The 17,206-nt window shown below is 50.9% G+C and overlaps 1 protein-coding gene across 14 annotated transcripts in view; it reads right to left on the minus strand.

The window, feature by feature from the left end:
- TRIM9 (tripartite motif containing 9) overlaps positions 1-16,804 on the minus strand; it is a 70,790-nt gene extending 53,986 nt beyond the window's left edge. For all 14 annotated transcript variants that reach the window (XM_069783064.1, XM_069783057.1, XM_069783063.1 and 11 more), the window contains exon 1: positions 15,906-16,804. In XM_069783064.1, the coding sequence (XP_069639165.1) occupies positions 15,906-16,721 (816 nt within the window). In that variant the 5' untranslated portion in view covers positions 16,722-16,804. The remainder of the gene's footprint in view (positions 1-15,905) is intronic.
- Positions 16,805-17,206: the final 402 nt, after the last annotated feature.

Below are 17,206 nucleotides of genomic sequence, written 5' to 3' on the forward strand. Positions count from 1 at the left end.
CCTCCAGCTGATGATGACACCTTTAAAACTCCAGATATACCTAACACTTACTTCTGTGCTTGCTCTGCCTGATCTGGAGAGAGAATAGAAGTCAGTTCTCCTTTATCTCAAGCAGTGGCTGCAACCACCTAGCAGGAGTCACTGTTCCCTACTAAAACAAGAACACATCTAATGTGGGATGAGAAATCATTTAAACCCTTATGAACAAACATGGGAATGAGGCACCCAACATGCTGAGAAGCCAAAAAGATGGCAAGCAGCAGAGAAGAGAGAAAATGGTGCCGAGGAGCAGGGCCCCAGCACAAGAGCTGCCTCTCTCCTCCACCACCCGCTTTGTGGCAAAGGAGCTTCCAGGAGGACGGGGAAGTAATGTGGGAGATGCAGAAAGGCCTGAGAAGATCAAGCAGCTTGTGACAGTGAAAGGACAGTCAGGGGTGACACAGAAGTGATGGCGATCTCTCCTTGGGATGAGACAGCCAAAGGAGGCCATGAGATCCAAGGGGAAAGGCCAATCCCAAGCTGGCATCCAAGTCAAGGGCAGGGCAGGAGGGACGTGGGATGGAAGATGCCGTGACATCTCCAAACTGAGCCTCTCGGGGTCACTGGGCAGCAGGCTACCTCTCCCACCTGAGAGCTGACCTGCATCTCTGTGTGCCCCAAGGTAAATCAGCACAGAAGACATGGGATGCGCAGCCACTCGTAGTAAGTAACAACCGTCGTAACAAAAGAAGCCCATCACCTTGGTCTCTGACTCGCGGCTGCAGCTAGCTACAGTAATGTGACAACCCAACGTGAACATGTGATTTTTAACTTTTTTACTACCAAGGTAAAGGAGAAAAACTGGAGAAACTCTCCAATTCAAATATGTGAGTGGGGAAGGGGGGAAATGAAAGACAGGTTTAGTTCACAGAAGGCACATCAAATGGTCATCTTAAATTGTAAACTGCCTTGTAAAGAGCCACGTAAAGGATTAGCAGGTGGTATCTCAAGTCTCAGACAAGGCTGTGCAGTATTTACCTTTACACACAAAAGCCCTTTTATACCACAACAGTACAAACACAGTTGGAAGTGGTAAATTTGATCTCTTTTACAGAAAAACTTTTTTGCCTTTTTAAAAAAAGATTCTCCAGAGACCTTGTACAATCTGTATTCAACAGGCAGTTGGAGACCCCTCTCATTTTGCAAAGTCAGCAAAAGTCCCACTCTTTCCACTTCGGTGAAGGGTTTGTTTCAACTTAGGGGGAAAAGAAGTCTCTTGCAACACACCTGCTGTGGGTTTAAAACTCTTGGGGAGATAGGTACTTCTGTAATATTTGTAAGCTCAGCTTCAAACCCAGCACTAAGCTGGCCCGCTTGCAGTAGTGGTCTGCAGCACGTCTCAGGAGCTCTGCTGCGATGCCAACAAATGTTAAAGAGAACGGGAGAGGATCTCCCGGGTGCAGAAAGCAAACACACCACGATGTGCTGGCAGGGGCTGGAAGCAGCTTGTTAAAATGCTCTTTGCTCTCCCCACTGCTGGGCTACATGGATGAGCAGCAGCAGAAGCGAATCTCAGATGAGTTTCACTCCTCCTGCTACTTCACTGTGGTCTGGTGCGGCAAGGACCTGATCGGTAAAGCAAAGAGTACCTGCTCAGGAGAAGGGGGATCTTAGCAGCAGCTCGCACATGTAGCAGAGGGGCTTCACGTAGCCTGACGGTGTTCAAAGGTGCTCTGGCAGGTATGGGTTTCGTTAGGTATGTTAACGTGGTGCAAAAGAGAAGGGTGCAGAGACTCGCACAGGTATCTGAGCTGGGATGTCCACCCCACAGAGCTGGATGAACAACAGACCTACTCTAATGGGATTAGCCCAGTGCTCTGCCTGAGCTCATTAGCCTTGACTCTTAATTAGCTCCCCAGCGGTTAGCTCGAGTGTCCCTACCATGACCCCTTAGTTTCACAATTCATACGCACAGGATGAGCCTGGGTTTGTCCCATGGCTGTCCCATGGTCTTTGGCTTGTCTGTACCACCCAGCTCCAGGCAGAAAGCTGTATGGGGCAGCACGCGTGCCTGCCTTCACCTCTAGCACCACCAGCTTCAAGGAGCTGTGAAGGGGCTGCGGTTGCCTCTCACGACAGCTTGGAAGGAATAAAGGACAAAGGCTCTGAACACAAATGTCGCAGAAAACCAGGGTTTCTAATATAACTCTAAAATGTAAAGTTTGGGCTGTTTTCAGTGGCACGTTGTAAGGCAAGGGAGTAAGTTACAGAAGTGCTAGGGCCTGTGCTTTTGGGTTGCAGCTCTGATCCTTGAAGATTTTGACTTACTTAAATATGTTTCTGTTTAAACTTACAACCAATTTTGAATACAGAAGGGAAAACCAGCTCATTAAGCACAGCTTGCCCAGGCCTGTCCTTCCCTTCCTTCTCTCAAGCACATCGAAGGGGCTCGCAAGGCTCCCGGCAAAGCAGCAACAAAATGCGCTCGCTGCAAATGCAGCAGTACCAGGAGCGAACAGCACGGTGGGCTCCGAGCCATCGCAGGCACTTCCACTGTGGAAAGCCGCCGAGAAGGCACATGCGTGCCCCAGGACGAGCCCTTAAGAGGAGGAATGTATTTCATGCTGCCGGGTGTAACAGTCCCGAAATAACATCTCCGTTTTGCAAGGCAAATAAATCAGTGCAATGTGAGGGCTTGCTTAAGCGTGCACGTGTAAAGCCCTGCTCAGAGGGGCACACGAGCAGATCCTCCCACCCACCACCCTTTGGGGACTCTGCATCGGCAGAGGAGCACGTGGAGGGCTGCGCAGAGCTGGGGCCAAGATGCTTCTCAGCGGAACAAGAGACCCTTCTGCCCGCTGTCCACTCTTCCTCTGCCTGCCACATTCACATCCTATCACCTCCGTATCCCTGATCTAGGGCCAGGGATGTTACTGGTATTTAATTACAGCCTATATTATCTGCCACAATCAACACACATTAAAAATACTCAACTATATATCAGCTGTGTCTTGGAGTAAATACCGATGCTTTATTGCAGAGCTGTGCAGCCGCTGAGGCTACCTGCTTTTAAAATATTCTCAGTAACGAAGAGGTAGATTAATGTATTTATGCACATGCAAAATTGCGAACGCAATAAGTTGTTACATAAAGTGTTACATAAATTACCTACCAGTTGCATATAAATTTTCAGAGTCAAATTCCACCAACCTCAAGCTGAAGGAGTAAATCATTTCAAGCTACCACAGTTATTCCTGATGTGAAGACCACTCTGCACAAATGAAGGAGGCAGAATCTGGCCTTAAATTACACACTCGACACACATTTGTAATATTACTTGTATTTAGAGATCTCTTGGCTCCTTCAAACTGTAACTGCAAATCAACTTGGAGACCCCAAACCAAGTAAACCGTCTATTTAAACAAAACGACTGCAATATAATAAATATTGATTTTTGTAAACATTTTGCCGAGGTTAAAAGCTTTTCACAGGGATGGTCATTAGGCACATAAGTCTGCTCCGGATCCCTGGTAAGCACATTGATTAATAGGTCATATATTATAGTGAAGTCTCAGGCAGTCTAAATCAGCACAGCTCCCCTTAACTCGACACTGCAGCACGTGCTCTTGCCAAGTGATGACGTTGGTCCTGTAAGCTTCATTATATTTAATTTAAATCAAATGTATTTTGCGGCATGTATAAGTAAAGTGGATGTTTTCTTGGGTTCAGGAACCCTGCTATGATGTAAACTCTTCTGGAATGGCTTAACACCTAGTGACTGCATAAATACAAACTCTCCTTGTATGTTTTTGTTTTAAATTGTGCTCCTTTTACTGTTTATAACATACAAGGTGATGAAAACCACATTCACTAGAAGGGAACTATTCCACAGCCTACCTGAAGACAACTCTGAATAAATCACACTGCCTGGTATGCTTCAGCCAGCCTTGGTGATCTCTGCTGGAAACCACCGGTCCACACGCTGGGAGGAAAAACTCCAGTATCCCACCCTTCCAATCCCAGCCTCCTGATTAAAAATGAGCTCAACTCGCTTATTTTCTGGCTAGCACCTTTCCTCTCATTTGACAATATGATTGCTCTCTGCAGTGGGGAATCACCACCAATTCAATGATAAAACCCCAAGGAGCCCTTGCAGGGCTGGGGGATGAAGCCCTCCGATGTGTGCTACCGATGCACAGACTTTTTCGGGTGCTGGGGAGGACCACCACAGGCAGTTTAGATCACACAACGAGTGCCAGCCAGGTGCCATACGCTGGAGCTAGGCAACCATAAAAAACCTCCAGTTTTGCAAAAGTACGTAGGTCGATCATCGGGTTTCTGTCAACTCTCATCACGCGCACAGAACAGAGATGGGACAAATCACTGCGGTCAATGGCAGTCAATGGCACGATCTGCACAAGGCCTTAGGCCTATCTTAAGGCTGTCAAGTTCTGCACATGTTGCCATTCCAGACCCATCTGGCTCAACTGTCATAGAATCATGGAATGGTTTGAGTTGGAAGGGACCTTTAGAGGTCATCTCGTCCAACCCCCTGCCATGAGCAGGGACACCTTCAACCACACCAGGTTGCTCAGAGCCCCGTCCAACCTGACCTTGAAAGTTTCCAGGGATGGGGCATCGACCACCTCTCTGGGCAACCTGTGCCAGTGTTTCTCCACCCTCATCATAAAAAATTTCTTCCTTTTATTGAGTCTAAATCTACCCTCCTTCAGTTTAAATCCATTACCCCTTGTCCTATTGCAACAGGCCCTACTAAAAAGTCTGTCCCTCCCTCCCAGATCTCTCTGGGGCCACAGGCTGGTTTTGTAAAACACAAGACTCTTGGACCTGACATGACTCATAACGACTATAACAATTCACAGCTTTATTGAAGCAAATTTGTGGCATATGGCAGGAGGGGCTTTCATCCTACCACACACTGCCTGTTGCAGTCGTGACATAAATTCTTCTCCCAACTTTCCTTTTGATGCGTCACAGGACGAACCAAGATGCCAAATGCTGAGCGCATGCGCTCCTGCAGAAAGATGATCTGTGCTAATTGCCACAAATGACCTTGCACAGCGTCATCCTCCTGACATTGCCTCTGCCAAGTTGCAGATGACCCCAGAACTGAAACAGCCCCATAAGCATCCCACTTTTCCCACTCAGCAGAAGAAACAACACGAAATTGCAGGAGGTATTCCCCCAGATCACGCTCATGTTTGAAGCGGGTGGTGTATTCCCCTTGTTTCTAGAGGAGTCACAATGAAAGGATCATGCTCAGGGAAGAAGACACTTAAGTCAATGAATCTATGTCATTTTACTCCAGCTGAGAAATAGAGCAGGAGCCTGGGGTAAAGAGCACCTGCTTTTGAATCTGATCTCACTACTTCATTTCCAGTGCTCTCTGAGATCCTGAGCACAGCCAGGCTTTGCTTCCCAACAGTGCCTGCTCCCAGGTAAAGACTGGCCATGCAGCTACCAGCACCTAGACAGCTACAAAACCCTGGAAATCAAACCTGTGAGGCATGAGCTAAAAGCCAGCTAAAGCTCTCCACAAACAGCTCCACCAGCTTTGATATTTTTCCCTCTGATAACCTACTCATGCAAGTCCCAGCATACCACCGAGAAGACATGGCTTGCTTGTTCCTCCTCCTGCTGCACTGCACCATACTCTCGCTCACTATGCACCAAGAACTGCGCTATAATTGAACAAAATATCTTTTGCCCGAGCAGAAATGGAGTTGTTTCAAAACAAAATCCACCTGCTTTGGTCCTCACAGCATCCTGAAGCCAGCTGACTTGCTGGAATCATAAAATGGCTCCACTTCAATCACAAAGAGGGTTCACATGAGGTTTCAGTCTCATCAGGTACAGTTCCTTACACTCCCTCCATCGCTAGGGGAAACAGGCATATTTCTCCTGAGAGCAGTTATGAAAGGAGTAAAACTTAGTTCTACAAAATAAATAGCACTCCACTGTCCCTGGATCCTCCCCAGCTGCTGAAGCGCTGCAGCTGCAAGATGGGGAAGGAGAAAGCAGCTGAGAGCACGGGGTGGGATCCTACCTCCTTTCCCTTCCCTCCTGCCACCCTTCTCCCCTGCAACAGATGCATTCCTCCAGGCTGCACACAAGGATGAGACATCCCAGCAGCAGAGCAGCGTGGTGGCCTTCCTCTGGCACCTACCTACAACTCACAGCTCAGCAGCTTGGCAGGGTTTGCCCAGCAGAGACACGGGCAAGTCACCTGCCAGCCAGAAACGGAGGAAGGATCCTCCTCGGAGCTGCTTGCAGCGTGCCCTTCATCATCTGACAACCCGGCGCCACAGTAGGGAATCAGTAGAGAGCCTAACCATTGCCCAAGTCACAGATGGATTGACTGATCGGTCGTCTGGTTCGTAGCTCCAGAAGCACAGCACAATACGCACAGTCGATACGATCAAATAACCTTCGTGCTCCTCGATCTGGGCTGTCATCTGTCATTAGCAGAGCAGAGGGGAAGGTGCAGCGCTCGAGTCCCCTCCATCCTGCTGAGCAGCCAGAGGGCAAAATTTAAAATGACACAAAATCACAACTCTCCGCGGTTATAGGATTTTATTATTTTTTTTTTTTTAGCCAACAACAAATTTTAACTGCTGTGCACCGGGGGAGGTGAGAAGTAATCTTATAGGTGAGAAACTGTGTCTATGTACTCGCTCTGATTCACCGAGCTGTGGGCTGATGGCGGCACAGACCTAAGCAAACGCCCTTTCAGGTCCTCATTTCCAGGGAATTCAACGTCAAGATGGAAGAAGTGTTGCTGTGGGATGGATACAGGACAAACTCGGCCACATCTGAGCTGTAGAGCTGAGTGGGTTTTATGCAACAGCGCGACTTGAACCACCGCTGCTGCTCCTCCTAGAAAAGACCCTCACAAAGAGCTGGCTGTAGATTAAAAATGGCATAAGAAAGAGGCAGTCAGCTGAACTACAAAGGAGCACCAATAAAATATACGTCGGGACAATCAAGAGGCATTTTGACTGCTTCCTCAGACAGTAAGACTAAGACTTCACTGGCTTTGCCATGAAAGTCGAAGCTTGTTTTACACTTCTGTCTTGTACCCTGCCAAAGAAAGAGCGCTGTGTTCCCAGGAAACAGTGGCATCTGTCACCGAGCCAAGGGACAACGCCAGCTCTCACCCAGCACACAGTTAATCCGACGCTGTTTGCACATCAAGGGCTCTCGCCAGTTTACCGTTTCAGACGCCACAACTCAAGAAAGCATTTAAGTCATGCCCTTAAATCTCTGTGACTTCAATTTAAGACTGAGCATGTATGGAAGTGCTTTCCCAGGGAGGGAGGCTGATGCTCTCTTTATGCCCTTGATGGGATTTCTCCCAGCCCAGACAGCTATGATGCCCTCTGCGTTGTTGGAAGTTCTTGGTACATCTCCACCTGTAGCAGGCAGTGCTTCGTTATGAATTTGCATTACACCATGGTTGCTGGGCAGGAGGAAGGGAGCTGTGCTAAACATACATTTCTAAGAGACAGCTTTGAACAGGCTAGGGCAGTCTGAGGCAGGGGAAAGGACAGACAGGGAGGCTAAGCAATTATTTGTCCGGGAGCACAAGGCAAATCCTCAGCAGGGCAAGCTGACCTCCAGTCACAACCATGAGCCCACCCCTTCTTTTTCCAGCATCCTTAAGGAAATGCTGCCACAGTTCCCTTTCTCGCTGCAGTATAAACAGCCAGAGCAGCACTCGCCAGCATCTTCCCACTCCTCCCCTGCTTCGGGCTGAATCACCCGGTGCTTTGGGTAACACAGCCCAGCCCTGCCAGGAAGGGGAGCAAGGAAAGGGCGGCTCTGACCCCAAAGCAGTCTGTCTGTGTCTTGAAATCAATCAATAAGCCTTGTAAGAAACGATCGATTTCAAAGCTTGACACAACCCCCCCTTCTCCCAGATTTACATACTCCAATGGAGAGACCACGGCATAAAATCAGAGGAACTTGTTTGGAAAGGGATGCTTTCCTAACAACGACCTGGAGTCAAAACCAGACCTCTGAGTCTACCTCTACAGACAGAAAGGTCCTTCCCAAGCAGAAAGCCCACCAGCATTGCGAAGCTGCAGCTAGCAAAGGGACAGAGACCCTGGGCCGGGAGCAGCAGTTCTTTTCATCATCTACAGTTGATGCCTGCAAAGGTCAAGAGGTAAAGAGCAGGGAGAGGGAAAGTGGTGACATTAAAAGAATTAGTGAATTAATGCCTCTTGAATCAAGGGGCACTGGTGATCTGGGAGGACAGAGGGATTTCATTGGAGAAGACCCCAAGAGCTGCAGGTGGAAAGCAGCTGCAGTTCCACAGCAAAGGCTTAAACAAGTGATGCTACGGATGCGTTATGCACCCTCCAGCTGAAAGCACAACCATAAGCCATTGTTAATTCACACACACACTAAAACAATCCTGCTGCAGGGCACCGCAAGAAGAGAAGGCAACCGACGGCGCAAATCCAGAAGGGCCAGCCAGGGGAAAGGGAAAAAAAATGGAACTAAATGCAAGGCTCTGACCCCCCAAAAAGAAAAAAAAAAAAAAAAAGACATCACTGGTTGAAAGATGTGCCACGGTTCCAGGGTTCATGCAAACAATTTAACTGATATTTGCCCAGGTGTTTAAGCATACACCTCCTCTCCAAGCTGGAAGAAGCAGCAGCCCCAGTGTGGGCACCCAGGCTGGGATCTCCACGTGTGGCATTCGAGGTTGCAAACATGATCTTCCACTCAAATGGCTCAGTGCTGCTGCATCTGCTTCAGTGGAGCCATGTTCATTTACACCAGCTGCAGATCTGACCTTCTGCTGTTGGGCAATGGCAACCGTGGCTCCAGCCCACAGCACTTCAGGCAACAAACACGCATGCCTTAGTAACATGCAACTCCCATCCTTTTTTTTAAAGCCATCAACTAATACACGGTTAGTACAGGGGAAGGGGTAATTAACACTGATGGGAAATCCCTCAACTGTTAGATCCCTTCCAGAACACTTTCTGCTGACTGTGTTACTAGAACTGAATGCGCACCTATTAACACCCCTGTATTTCTGTAAAGCGGGGAATTTAACAGCTAATTTAACAGCAGAAAAACGTAACCCAAAACCTAGTCCATGCTGCACTTGCTGTGTCATAGTTTAGTATCACCCCTCACACCTCTCTGATCTCGCCTGTTGCTACAGCCAGATGCTCAAGAAAATTTCAAAATGAACTTGGCCTTAGTCTTTCTAGCTAAAAATTCTGCTCTTATCAAAAAAATTGAGCCTCCACTGAGCTTTTCCAGACAGCTCCAGGTCAGGCTGTCCCCAAAAGCTGCATCCAATTCCGAAAGCAAAATGTGAGTTAGTTCAGACCGCCAACAAAATTTTCCTTTTAAGAGGAAAGCCGAATCCTTTGACACGCTGTTCTCCGCTCTGGTCTCTTTTTGCTTTATAAACGAACGTGTCTCCTTTCTGCATTCGTCAAGCGAGGTGCCACTGGTATGGGTGTGAGTTGGGCCCACCTTCTATATACATATGTCTTCTTGTTAGAAAGTTTAATATCTTTCCTCTTTATGACTGCCTGGTAGGACCCTCATCCAGTAAGCCACCCCTCAATGGCAGTCCCATTGGTTTACCAAACCATCTTACTTGCACAGTCTTTTCAGTTACAATTGGATGGTCCATGAGAATTTAAGAAACTTTCATCCAGAGAGCTTTGGTACCATTGCTTTACTCTTCACAGGAACGGGGCTTCTGCTGCACCAGCCTTTGCTGGTCCTTCTAGGATGCTACCTGAGCTAGGGTCATCAGAGATTTATACCATGAGCTCTCTTTGGCTTATGAGCTTGCTGTAAATAGATATTTATCCAATTCACCCCAGTAGGACTATTGGAACGAACAGGGAATGAGCTGGCTTATTTATAAGCCAATTTAACAGGTAAAATGCATACCACAGCCACACAGAAAACCTCGCCCCAAGAACAAACAAAGCAGGGAACAAGGCTGTCAAAAGAGCAGTTTTGAGAGTTGGGGAGTTGTAATGATTGAACTGCTTTTTTTTTTAATTATTCTTTCATACAGCTGGGAAGAGCACATGCAATTCAAAAGCACTCTGCTTTAAATGAATATGTGAATCATGCAAGTTAATCAAGGGATGCAGAAAATTCCTTCAAACTTTAGAAAAGAAAATGAAAATATCTCCAAATGGTATATGTTGGATCTCTAGAAAGTACAATGCAAGACTCCTTAATAGGATTTTGTGGTCATATGTGAACAGGTTCTGGCAAGTGACACCAAGCAAAGTTTTCCCTCTAAAAACCTGAACTTTTGGGTGCTGGTTTATTTAGAAGAGTGGGAATAAGCAACACAGAGCAGCCCCATAGGCCTCTTGAGAATGTGTTCCCAACCAAGATCCACCCTCACTGCTGTCAGCTCTCCGAGTGCATCTTGCAAAACCTGGTAAATAAACAGCAATGCCTTTTTCTTAATTTCATGTCATTTACTTAACACCAGGAACAGTGTTTGCTCTGCTTGCTAATTCTCCTGGTTTTTCAGGCTAGGGATATGGGGACAGGAGAATCTCTGGGTGACAAGCTGACACTTGTTGAAATTTCCACAGGAGACAAGAATTAGCCCATGGACTGATTTTTCACCCATCTCAGCTGCAGTGCTCCTGACTTGCACCACAGTAAATGCAGCAAGAAATATCAAGCCAGTGGGATCCTTCATTCATAAAGCAGCCAAGAAAAGAAAAAAATCAGATACAAGTGTGTGGGGAGAACAGAAAAGGTTTGCTATTCACGGAGCACAGAAACCTTCTGGAGGAAGATAGATCCCACCAGACACCAGTCTGCACGTTGAGATGCTTAAAAGCCTTTGGAGAGCCTGAGCACAGATGGTGCAACACACCATCGCCCTGTCAGGTTGGTGTATTTTTGGACTTCCCACTGGAACTGATCAAGCTGCAGTGATTTACACCTGCCCCGAGACAGCCCTGGGCCCATTTCCATTTGCAAATAAATAAGAGGACATCTCCCGGCATCATGTGCCACACGGGCTCCAAGAACACCTTGTAAGTCTTGCTGTACTGCATTATCTTTGATTAACGTGATATTCGTGGTTGCTTCTTACTCCATTAACTGCGGTAAGTGCAGAGGAAAGAGCCACCTGACAGAAAACTGTTTTCTAAATAAATTAATACAAGAAGGCAGCATCACCTCTGGATCCCAGGCAGACTCAAGCTGGCGTAACTCCATGGACCTCAGTGACATTTGTTTGCTTTTTTCCGGCTTCAAAACATCTCAGCCTGTTTGCCACTTTCAGGATTTGGCCACAGAAAAATGGAGCAATCGGAAAGGCTGTTTGGCATTGCTAGAGGACAGGAGAGACCCTGCTGCTGCAGATAGTGGGTGATGGAGCAAGGGTGGTGGGATTTGGGAAGGCCATCAAATCAAGGCTTGGGAAAGAGCATTGCTTGCAACAGAAGATTAAGGATTCTCCCTGCTTCTGTTTTAGCAGCAAATATTTTACTTCGCAAATGCAAACAGATCTTCGTCATACAGCAACTCCCTGGATACCTCCCCAAGAGCTGTGGGCTACAGGAATTCCCATGGACCCAACAGCACTACGTTCATGATGCCTCAAGAAAGTGACTCCCCACAAAAGCTTCTCTGGCAGCTAACACAGAATAACGCTGTCTGCTTGTCCCTATCTTGGCTCTGATGCCTGCTGTTCGCCAGGCAGAAACCAAGAGGCACTGGTAGTGCTTTCCACCACCTAGTTAACCCAGATGTGCAAACCAACTGGAAAAAAGTCATGCCTAGTGTACGTAGGATTTTTGATTCTTAAGAGAAGAGCTCCTCCCACATCCCTCAGCCCATCTGTGCTAGTGACAGTCTGGATGAGCTGAGGTCTAGATAATACCTCTGCTAATTAGCCTCTGACTGCTAACAATCATTACAGCTGATTCAACACAGTGTGTAAAATCAGTTCACAGGGTTGGTCTCTCCTGCAGTCTGCAGAGATGCTGCAGGGGTTTGCAATCTGAAGACAGTTTGCGTCTTCAGCCTGGGCAATCCCATCCTGGGCAGTTAAATCCCACGTGAAAGTATAACCAAGAGCGCTATTTACCTTCCACTGAAGTAAATACCTGTTTCTGCTTCACTACAAGAGGAACCGGACAGGCTGCCTAACCTGCTCCCCTTTCAGTGTCAAGGCAAAGCAGACAGTGGTCCGGTCCCACCCCAGAGTCTCAGTTTAAGGCAAAAGGAATGTGAAAGAGATGCTAGTGGAGAAAGGAGGCAGAGCCCCATGAGCCCCTGTAAAAGAAACCCATGATCCCAACCCAACGCAGAGTGAAGCTTCTTGCGTGACTGCCAAAAAAAAAAGAGAGCAGGAGCTTGCATCACTGTTTACCACAGGACCACTGACCTCTTCAGCCTAGTTCTGTGCCCAGTAAATCCAGTTTGATGTTTGTTGCAGTTGGGATACCGCTCCCAAAGACAACAGCAGCCTCTGGCAGGCCTGACCCACCCCAGGGAGGGTGTCCAGCCACGGGGCAAGAAGTAGCAGGGACTCTGCAGAAGATAGCCAGATGTAACAGCACTGGCCAACAACCTGACACTCTACGAGAGATGGGCAGGAATACCTACTCTACACCACTGTCTCTCCATTGCCTAACCCAGAAAGCTTTCAAACCTGCTTAAAACCTACTAACAGAAACCATGAACTTCTGGGGGACCCTTACCAACGTGCATCGGCAAGGGTAAAATGTTTTTAAGACAGAGTTTGATGAAATGATGGATGGGATTTCAGGGCTGTCAGAGGTAGCTGGGGACTGGACTGCATGACCCTGGAGGTCCCTTCCAGTCCGTTTGTATACATACGTATACATCTATCTATCTATCTGTAAAAAAACCATTAGCAAGCTGCTGAGCCTGCACTCACCACACACTTCCCAGCACAACCAAGAGGGACTCGAATGCGCAAAGAATAAATGATTCAGCTCCATCTTGTGCTTCTGCTTTTGACATGCCAAGCAGCACTCCAGCTTGTCAGGATAAAATCCAGACAGCTGCAACATATGTACAAAACTGGGACAATTCAGATTAAAAACCCATTTTCCTCTATGTTTCTCTGAATATTCACCCCTCTCCCAACAGCTGTCCTGAAAGGAAGATAGGAAGAGAGAGGATTTCCTACTATCTGTGTCCGGCTTAGAAATCCTAGCTCCTTGAATTATGTTTGATTGTGCCTCTGCACAGATTATTTTGAAACGATCATCTGCGAGAACCACACAATCAGCACTCTGTCAGAGGAAAGCAAAAAATTGGGGCAATTCTAGAAGAGGTCTGTAAAAAGCCCTTTGGTCTCCTTTCCAAAGTGAAGCACGCTGCACTTAACAGCAATTGCCTAGGGCCCGGCAATCACGTACTGACGCGTGAATGCTGCTTTCAAGAACAACAGCTCATCAAGGCACTCTCGGGTCATCGCAAACTGCAGCAAGAATCACAGTCTTCTCAGGTCAGAAATTAAGAGCACAGACGTATCCCAAAGAATATTTTGCACTGAGAGGTGTTGTAATTGCAGAAGAGAATTCAAGAGCTGATGACTCTGTCCCTTCCTACGAGCTGTAGGTACTCATTACAACCACTCATAGCTGCGAAAAGATCAGGCAAAAAGGCACAGTCAGCCTTTTGGCAAGTTTGTCTTGCTGCCAAAGGCCTGTCCCCTCAAAAAATGACACCCAGATACTTTTGCAAGAGGTTCACTGCTCAAATCCACAGGTGGTTTGGTTCCTAATGCCCAGTCCCAACCAGTATAAAGCTTGAAATGTCAATAGGCTCTCCCCTGATTTTGTTACACGGCATCCCAGGGAACAATCTGAGTTCTGGCCATGAAATCACTCCTTCAATTACCCCATACTGCCACATTTGAAACAGACCCTTGTCCCTCCCTTAATAAACAAACATCAGGGAACAGCAATAAATCCCTGCAGAATCACAGGGTCACTCAAGGCAGGTGTGACTTCACATCCTGATTTCCAAAAACCTTAGAGAAACTGCATGAAAATCATCATTTCAAATAACATTACAGTTCCACATCTGTTACCTACATCAATGAAATACTGCACTGCTAAAGCTGTCCCCTGTGAAAAGGTACTTTGAAAGAAAAGCTAAGCATTCAAATAAGACTAAGCCATCCTAATCAAGAACACAAGGACTGAACCTGAAGCACCAGAGTACTTGCATACGAATTTGTCCAGATGCTCATGCGTGTATCTAAGCAAGTGCCTTGCTGCAACTGAATCAAAGCAGGAAGGCGAAGCCAAAACCTTATGAAAAGGCCTGGTACCCATTAGATTTCTCTTGTTTTGGAGAACACCACCAACAGCTGGACCCAGCTCCACTCCTGCTCTGTGTCAGCACAGACCGAACGGGTTCATCTTCCACCAAGAGCCGGGCCAGGGGGACCAGACTGTGGAGAGAACAGGCTGCTCTCGCGTAGCGAGCACTTACTGGGTTTCATAACAGGCAAGAGGAGCAAGGTGCTGACAGCATCCGACGGCTCGTGCCACACTAACGTGCCGGCGAAGAAGAGCCCACGCACTCCTGCGAGCAGGTCAGCAGTTACCTGTGCCATGGTGCACCCCGGCAGCCCAACACCAGCTGGGAGGGACAAGGGCATGGGGCACCAAAACTGCTCTGGCACACGGGCTTCATCTTTCTAAGAGCGCTGGAAAGCCGGGGAGGAGGCGTTCCCGCTTCCAGTAAAAGGGGATCAGGACAAGCCCTTTCCAGCAGCGAAAGGCACCACTGTACCCCTTCCTCCCACACCGCAACGTAACGCAGTTGCCCTCCAGCCCTCTCGAGGAACGTCACGACAAGCGATGGCCTGTCCCTGCATGCACCCACTGACCCAACACGGGGCGCAGAGCTGCAGCCCAGTGGTCTGCATCCTCCAAGGAGCTGCGTGCCACCACGCAGACTGCCAAAGCATGACAGGGACGTTCCTGGAAGGCGATCCAACCCAGCCCCTTTTGACAGCTGGGGTCAGGCATCTCCCCATCTTGCCCCGGCTCCTTGTCACAGGTCCTCCCACCTACTCTTGCCTGCACAGATTTGCTGGAGCAGGGGACAATTATTTCAATGTTCATCCAAGGAGTGATGCCCACCCCCTTGCACCCCGTCCGCCTGCGTCCCAGTCACTTCTGCCCCAGTTCCTTCGGCGAGGGGGTCGCTGGCGCAAGGAGGGAGGCAGGCAGCGGGATGGATGGAGTTGAGCTGAAGCTAATGACGGCCGCGTCCCTGCCTCAAGCGCCGGGACCCTCTCCTCCAGCGAGGATGCGTGCGGGAGCGAGCACGCTCGAGAGGAGCTGATCAGTATTCAGCGAAAGCCTCCGCTACCGCGCTGCCTGCTCGCCCACTGCCATCTCTCCTCCTCCCAATGACTCGGTGTGCGGGAGGAGGCAGCAGCCCCTTCCTCAGCAGCACCCCACGGCACCCCGCTCCCGCATCCCTGTCCTCCCCCGTGGCGGATTTCACGCCTCCCTCCTCACGAAAGCACCCACTCCCCGTCGCTTTTCCAGCTCCGCGGCGCAGGTGTCCCCCATCCAACCACCCCCCCAGCCATCGCCCACAGGCCTTGCCGGCTCCTTTGGGCTCGCAGGGGCCAGCCGTCACGATTCGGGGACCCAGGGGCGAGCATCATCCGCCCAATGCCGGCCTCTGCGTGCCGGGGGGGGGAGACTCTCCTCCCACACAAGGGTGCAAAACGCGGCCCCGGCGCGGGCGAAGGTGGGTGGCGAGGCTCCCACCCTGCCGGCTGGGGGAAAGGGGTGCCGGCCGGGCGGCCCTCCGTAGCCGTCTCCCAGCCGCGGGGCTCGGCCGGGGCCGCTGGCGGAGGCCGCCGCGGGGCCGGGGCTCACCTTGTGGAGCTTCCACATGGCGCCCAGGGCCTTGACTTCGTGGCTGGAGTGCTTGCCCTCCTCCAGGCACTGGTAGCAGACGGGGCTCTTGCACTGCACGCAGTACATGCTGTGGTTCTCCAGCTCGTGGTCGGTGCAGGTGGAGATCTTGCGGGGGCTGAGGCGGCGGCTGACCCGACCCTGGGCCGGCGGGACCAGGCGGTGCTTGGCCAGCGGTCCCCGCGGCGGGTGGCAGCGCAGGCGGCAGGGATCGCAGTAGAAGACGTCGCACTGCTCGCACATGACGGCCGCCTCCTTGGGCGCCTTCTCGCAGAGCTGGCAGCGCAGGGCCGCCGCCCTGCCTTGCTGGTAGCGGTCGATGACGCCCTCCAGCAGGCGGTTGCGGGGGAAACCCCGCAACCCGCGCTCGTCCAGCACCAGGCTGCGGTGGCACTGCGGGCAGGTGAGGCAGGCGTTGCGCGGCGGCGGCGGCGGGGCCAGGGCGGCGGGGGGCGGCGGGGCGGCCGGCGGGAAGACGCGGACGCCGTTGGGGGACTTCTGGCAGGGGGTGGTGGGAGCGCTGGCGAAGCCGCCGTAGGAGCCGTAGCCGCTGTCCGCCTCGCTGTAGAGGCTCATCTTATCCAGGTCCAGGTAGTCGTAGTCGGAGACGGCCGAGCCCGAGGCGCGGCGGCTCTGCGGCGACTCCGACTCCGGCGTCTGCACCAGGATGTTGCGGGCGCACGCCTGGCACAGGTTGTGCGAGCAGGGCAGGATGATGGGCTCCCGGTAAAAGGAGCCGCACACCGGGCATTTCAGCTCCTCTTCCATCTCTTCCATAAGGGAGCGAGGGCGGCGGCGCGGCGGCACCGGCCGCGGCAGAGCCAGAGGAGCCACCCGCACCGCACCGCGCCTCGGCGCCGACTGCCGCCCGCCCGCCGCCCGCCCGCTGCGCGCCCCGCCCCGCCCCGCCCCTCGCCTCGCCATTGGCTCCGCCGCCGCCGGGGAGGCGGGCTGCGCCTTGCCATTGGCTCCGCCGCCCGCCCGTCCTCCCGTCCTCCCTCCCTCCACTCCGGCCGGAGGCGTTGCGGGGGTCTCTCCTCAGGGCTGCGGCGCGGAGCTGCGGGGTCGGGTGCCGGGACGTGGGGGCTGCCCCCGGGGCTGCCCCGGCTCCCCCCCCCCGCCTCGGCTCCCCGCCGCCTGGGCTCTCCGCCGCGCCCAAGGGAACCGTCCCTGCCGCCCCCGGCTTCTCGCTTTTCGTCTGCGGGCAGCCCGCGGTGCCCGCAGCAGCCTGCCCCCAGCCCGGAGGGTGCCCCCCCAAGATG

This window comes from Haliaeetus albicilla, chromosome 5 (genome assembly GCF_947461875.1).
Source record: "Haliaeetus albicilla chromosome 5, bHalAlb1.1, whole genome shotgun sequence".
NCBI classification, from domain to species: domain Eukaryota; kingdom Metazoa; phylum Chordata; class Aves; order Accipitriformes; family Accipitridae; genus Haliaeetus; species Haliaeetus albicilla.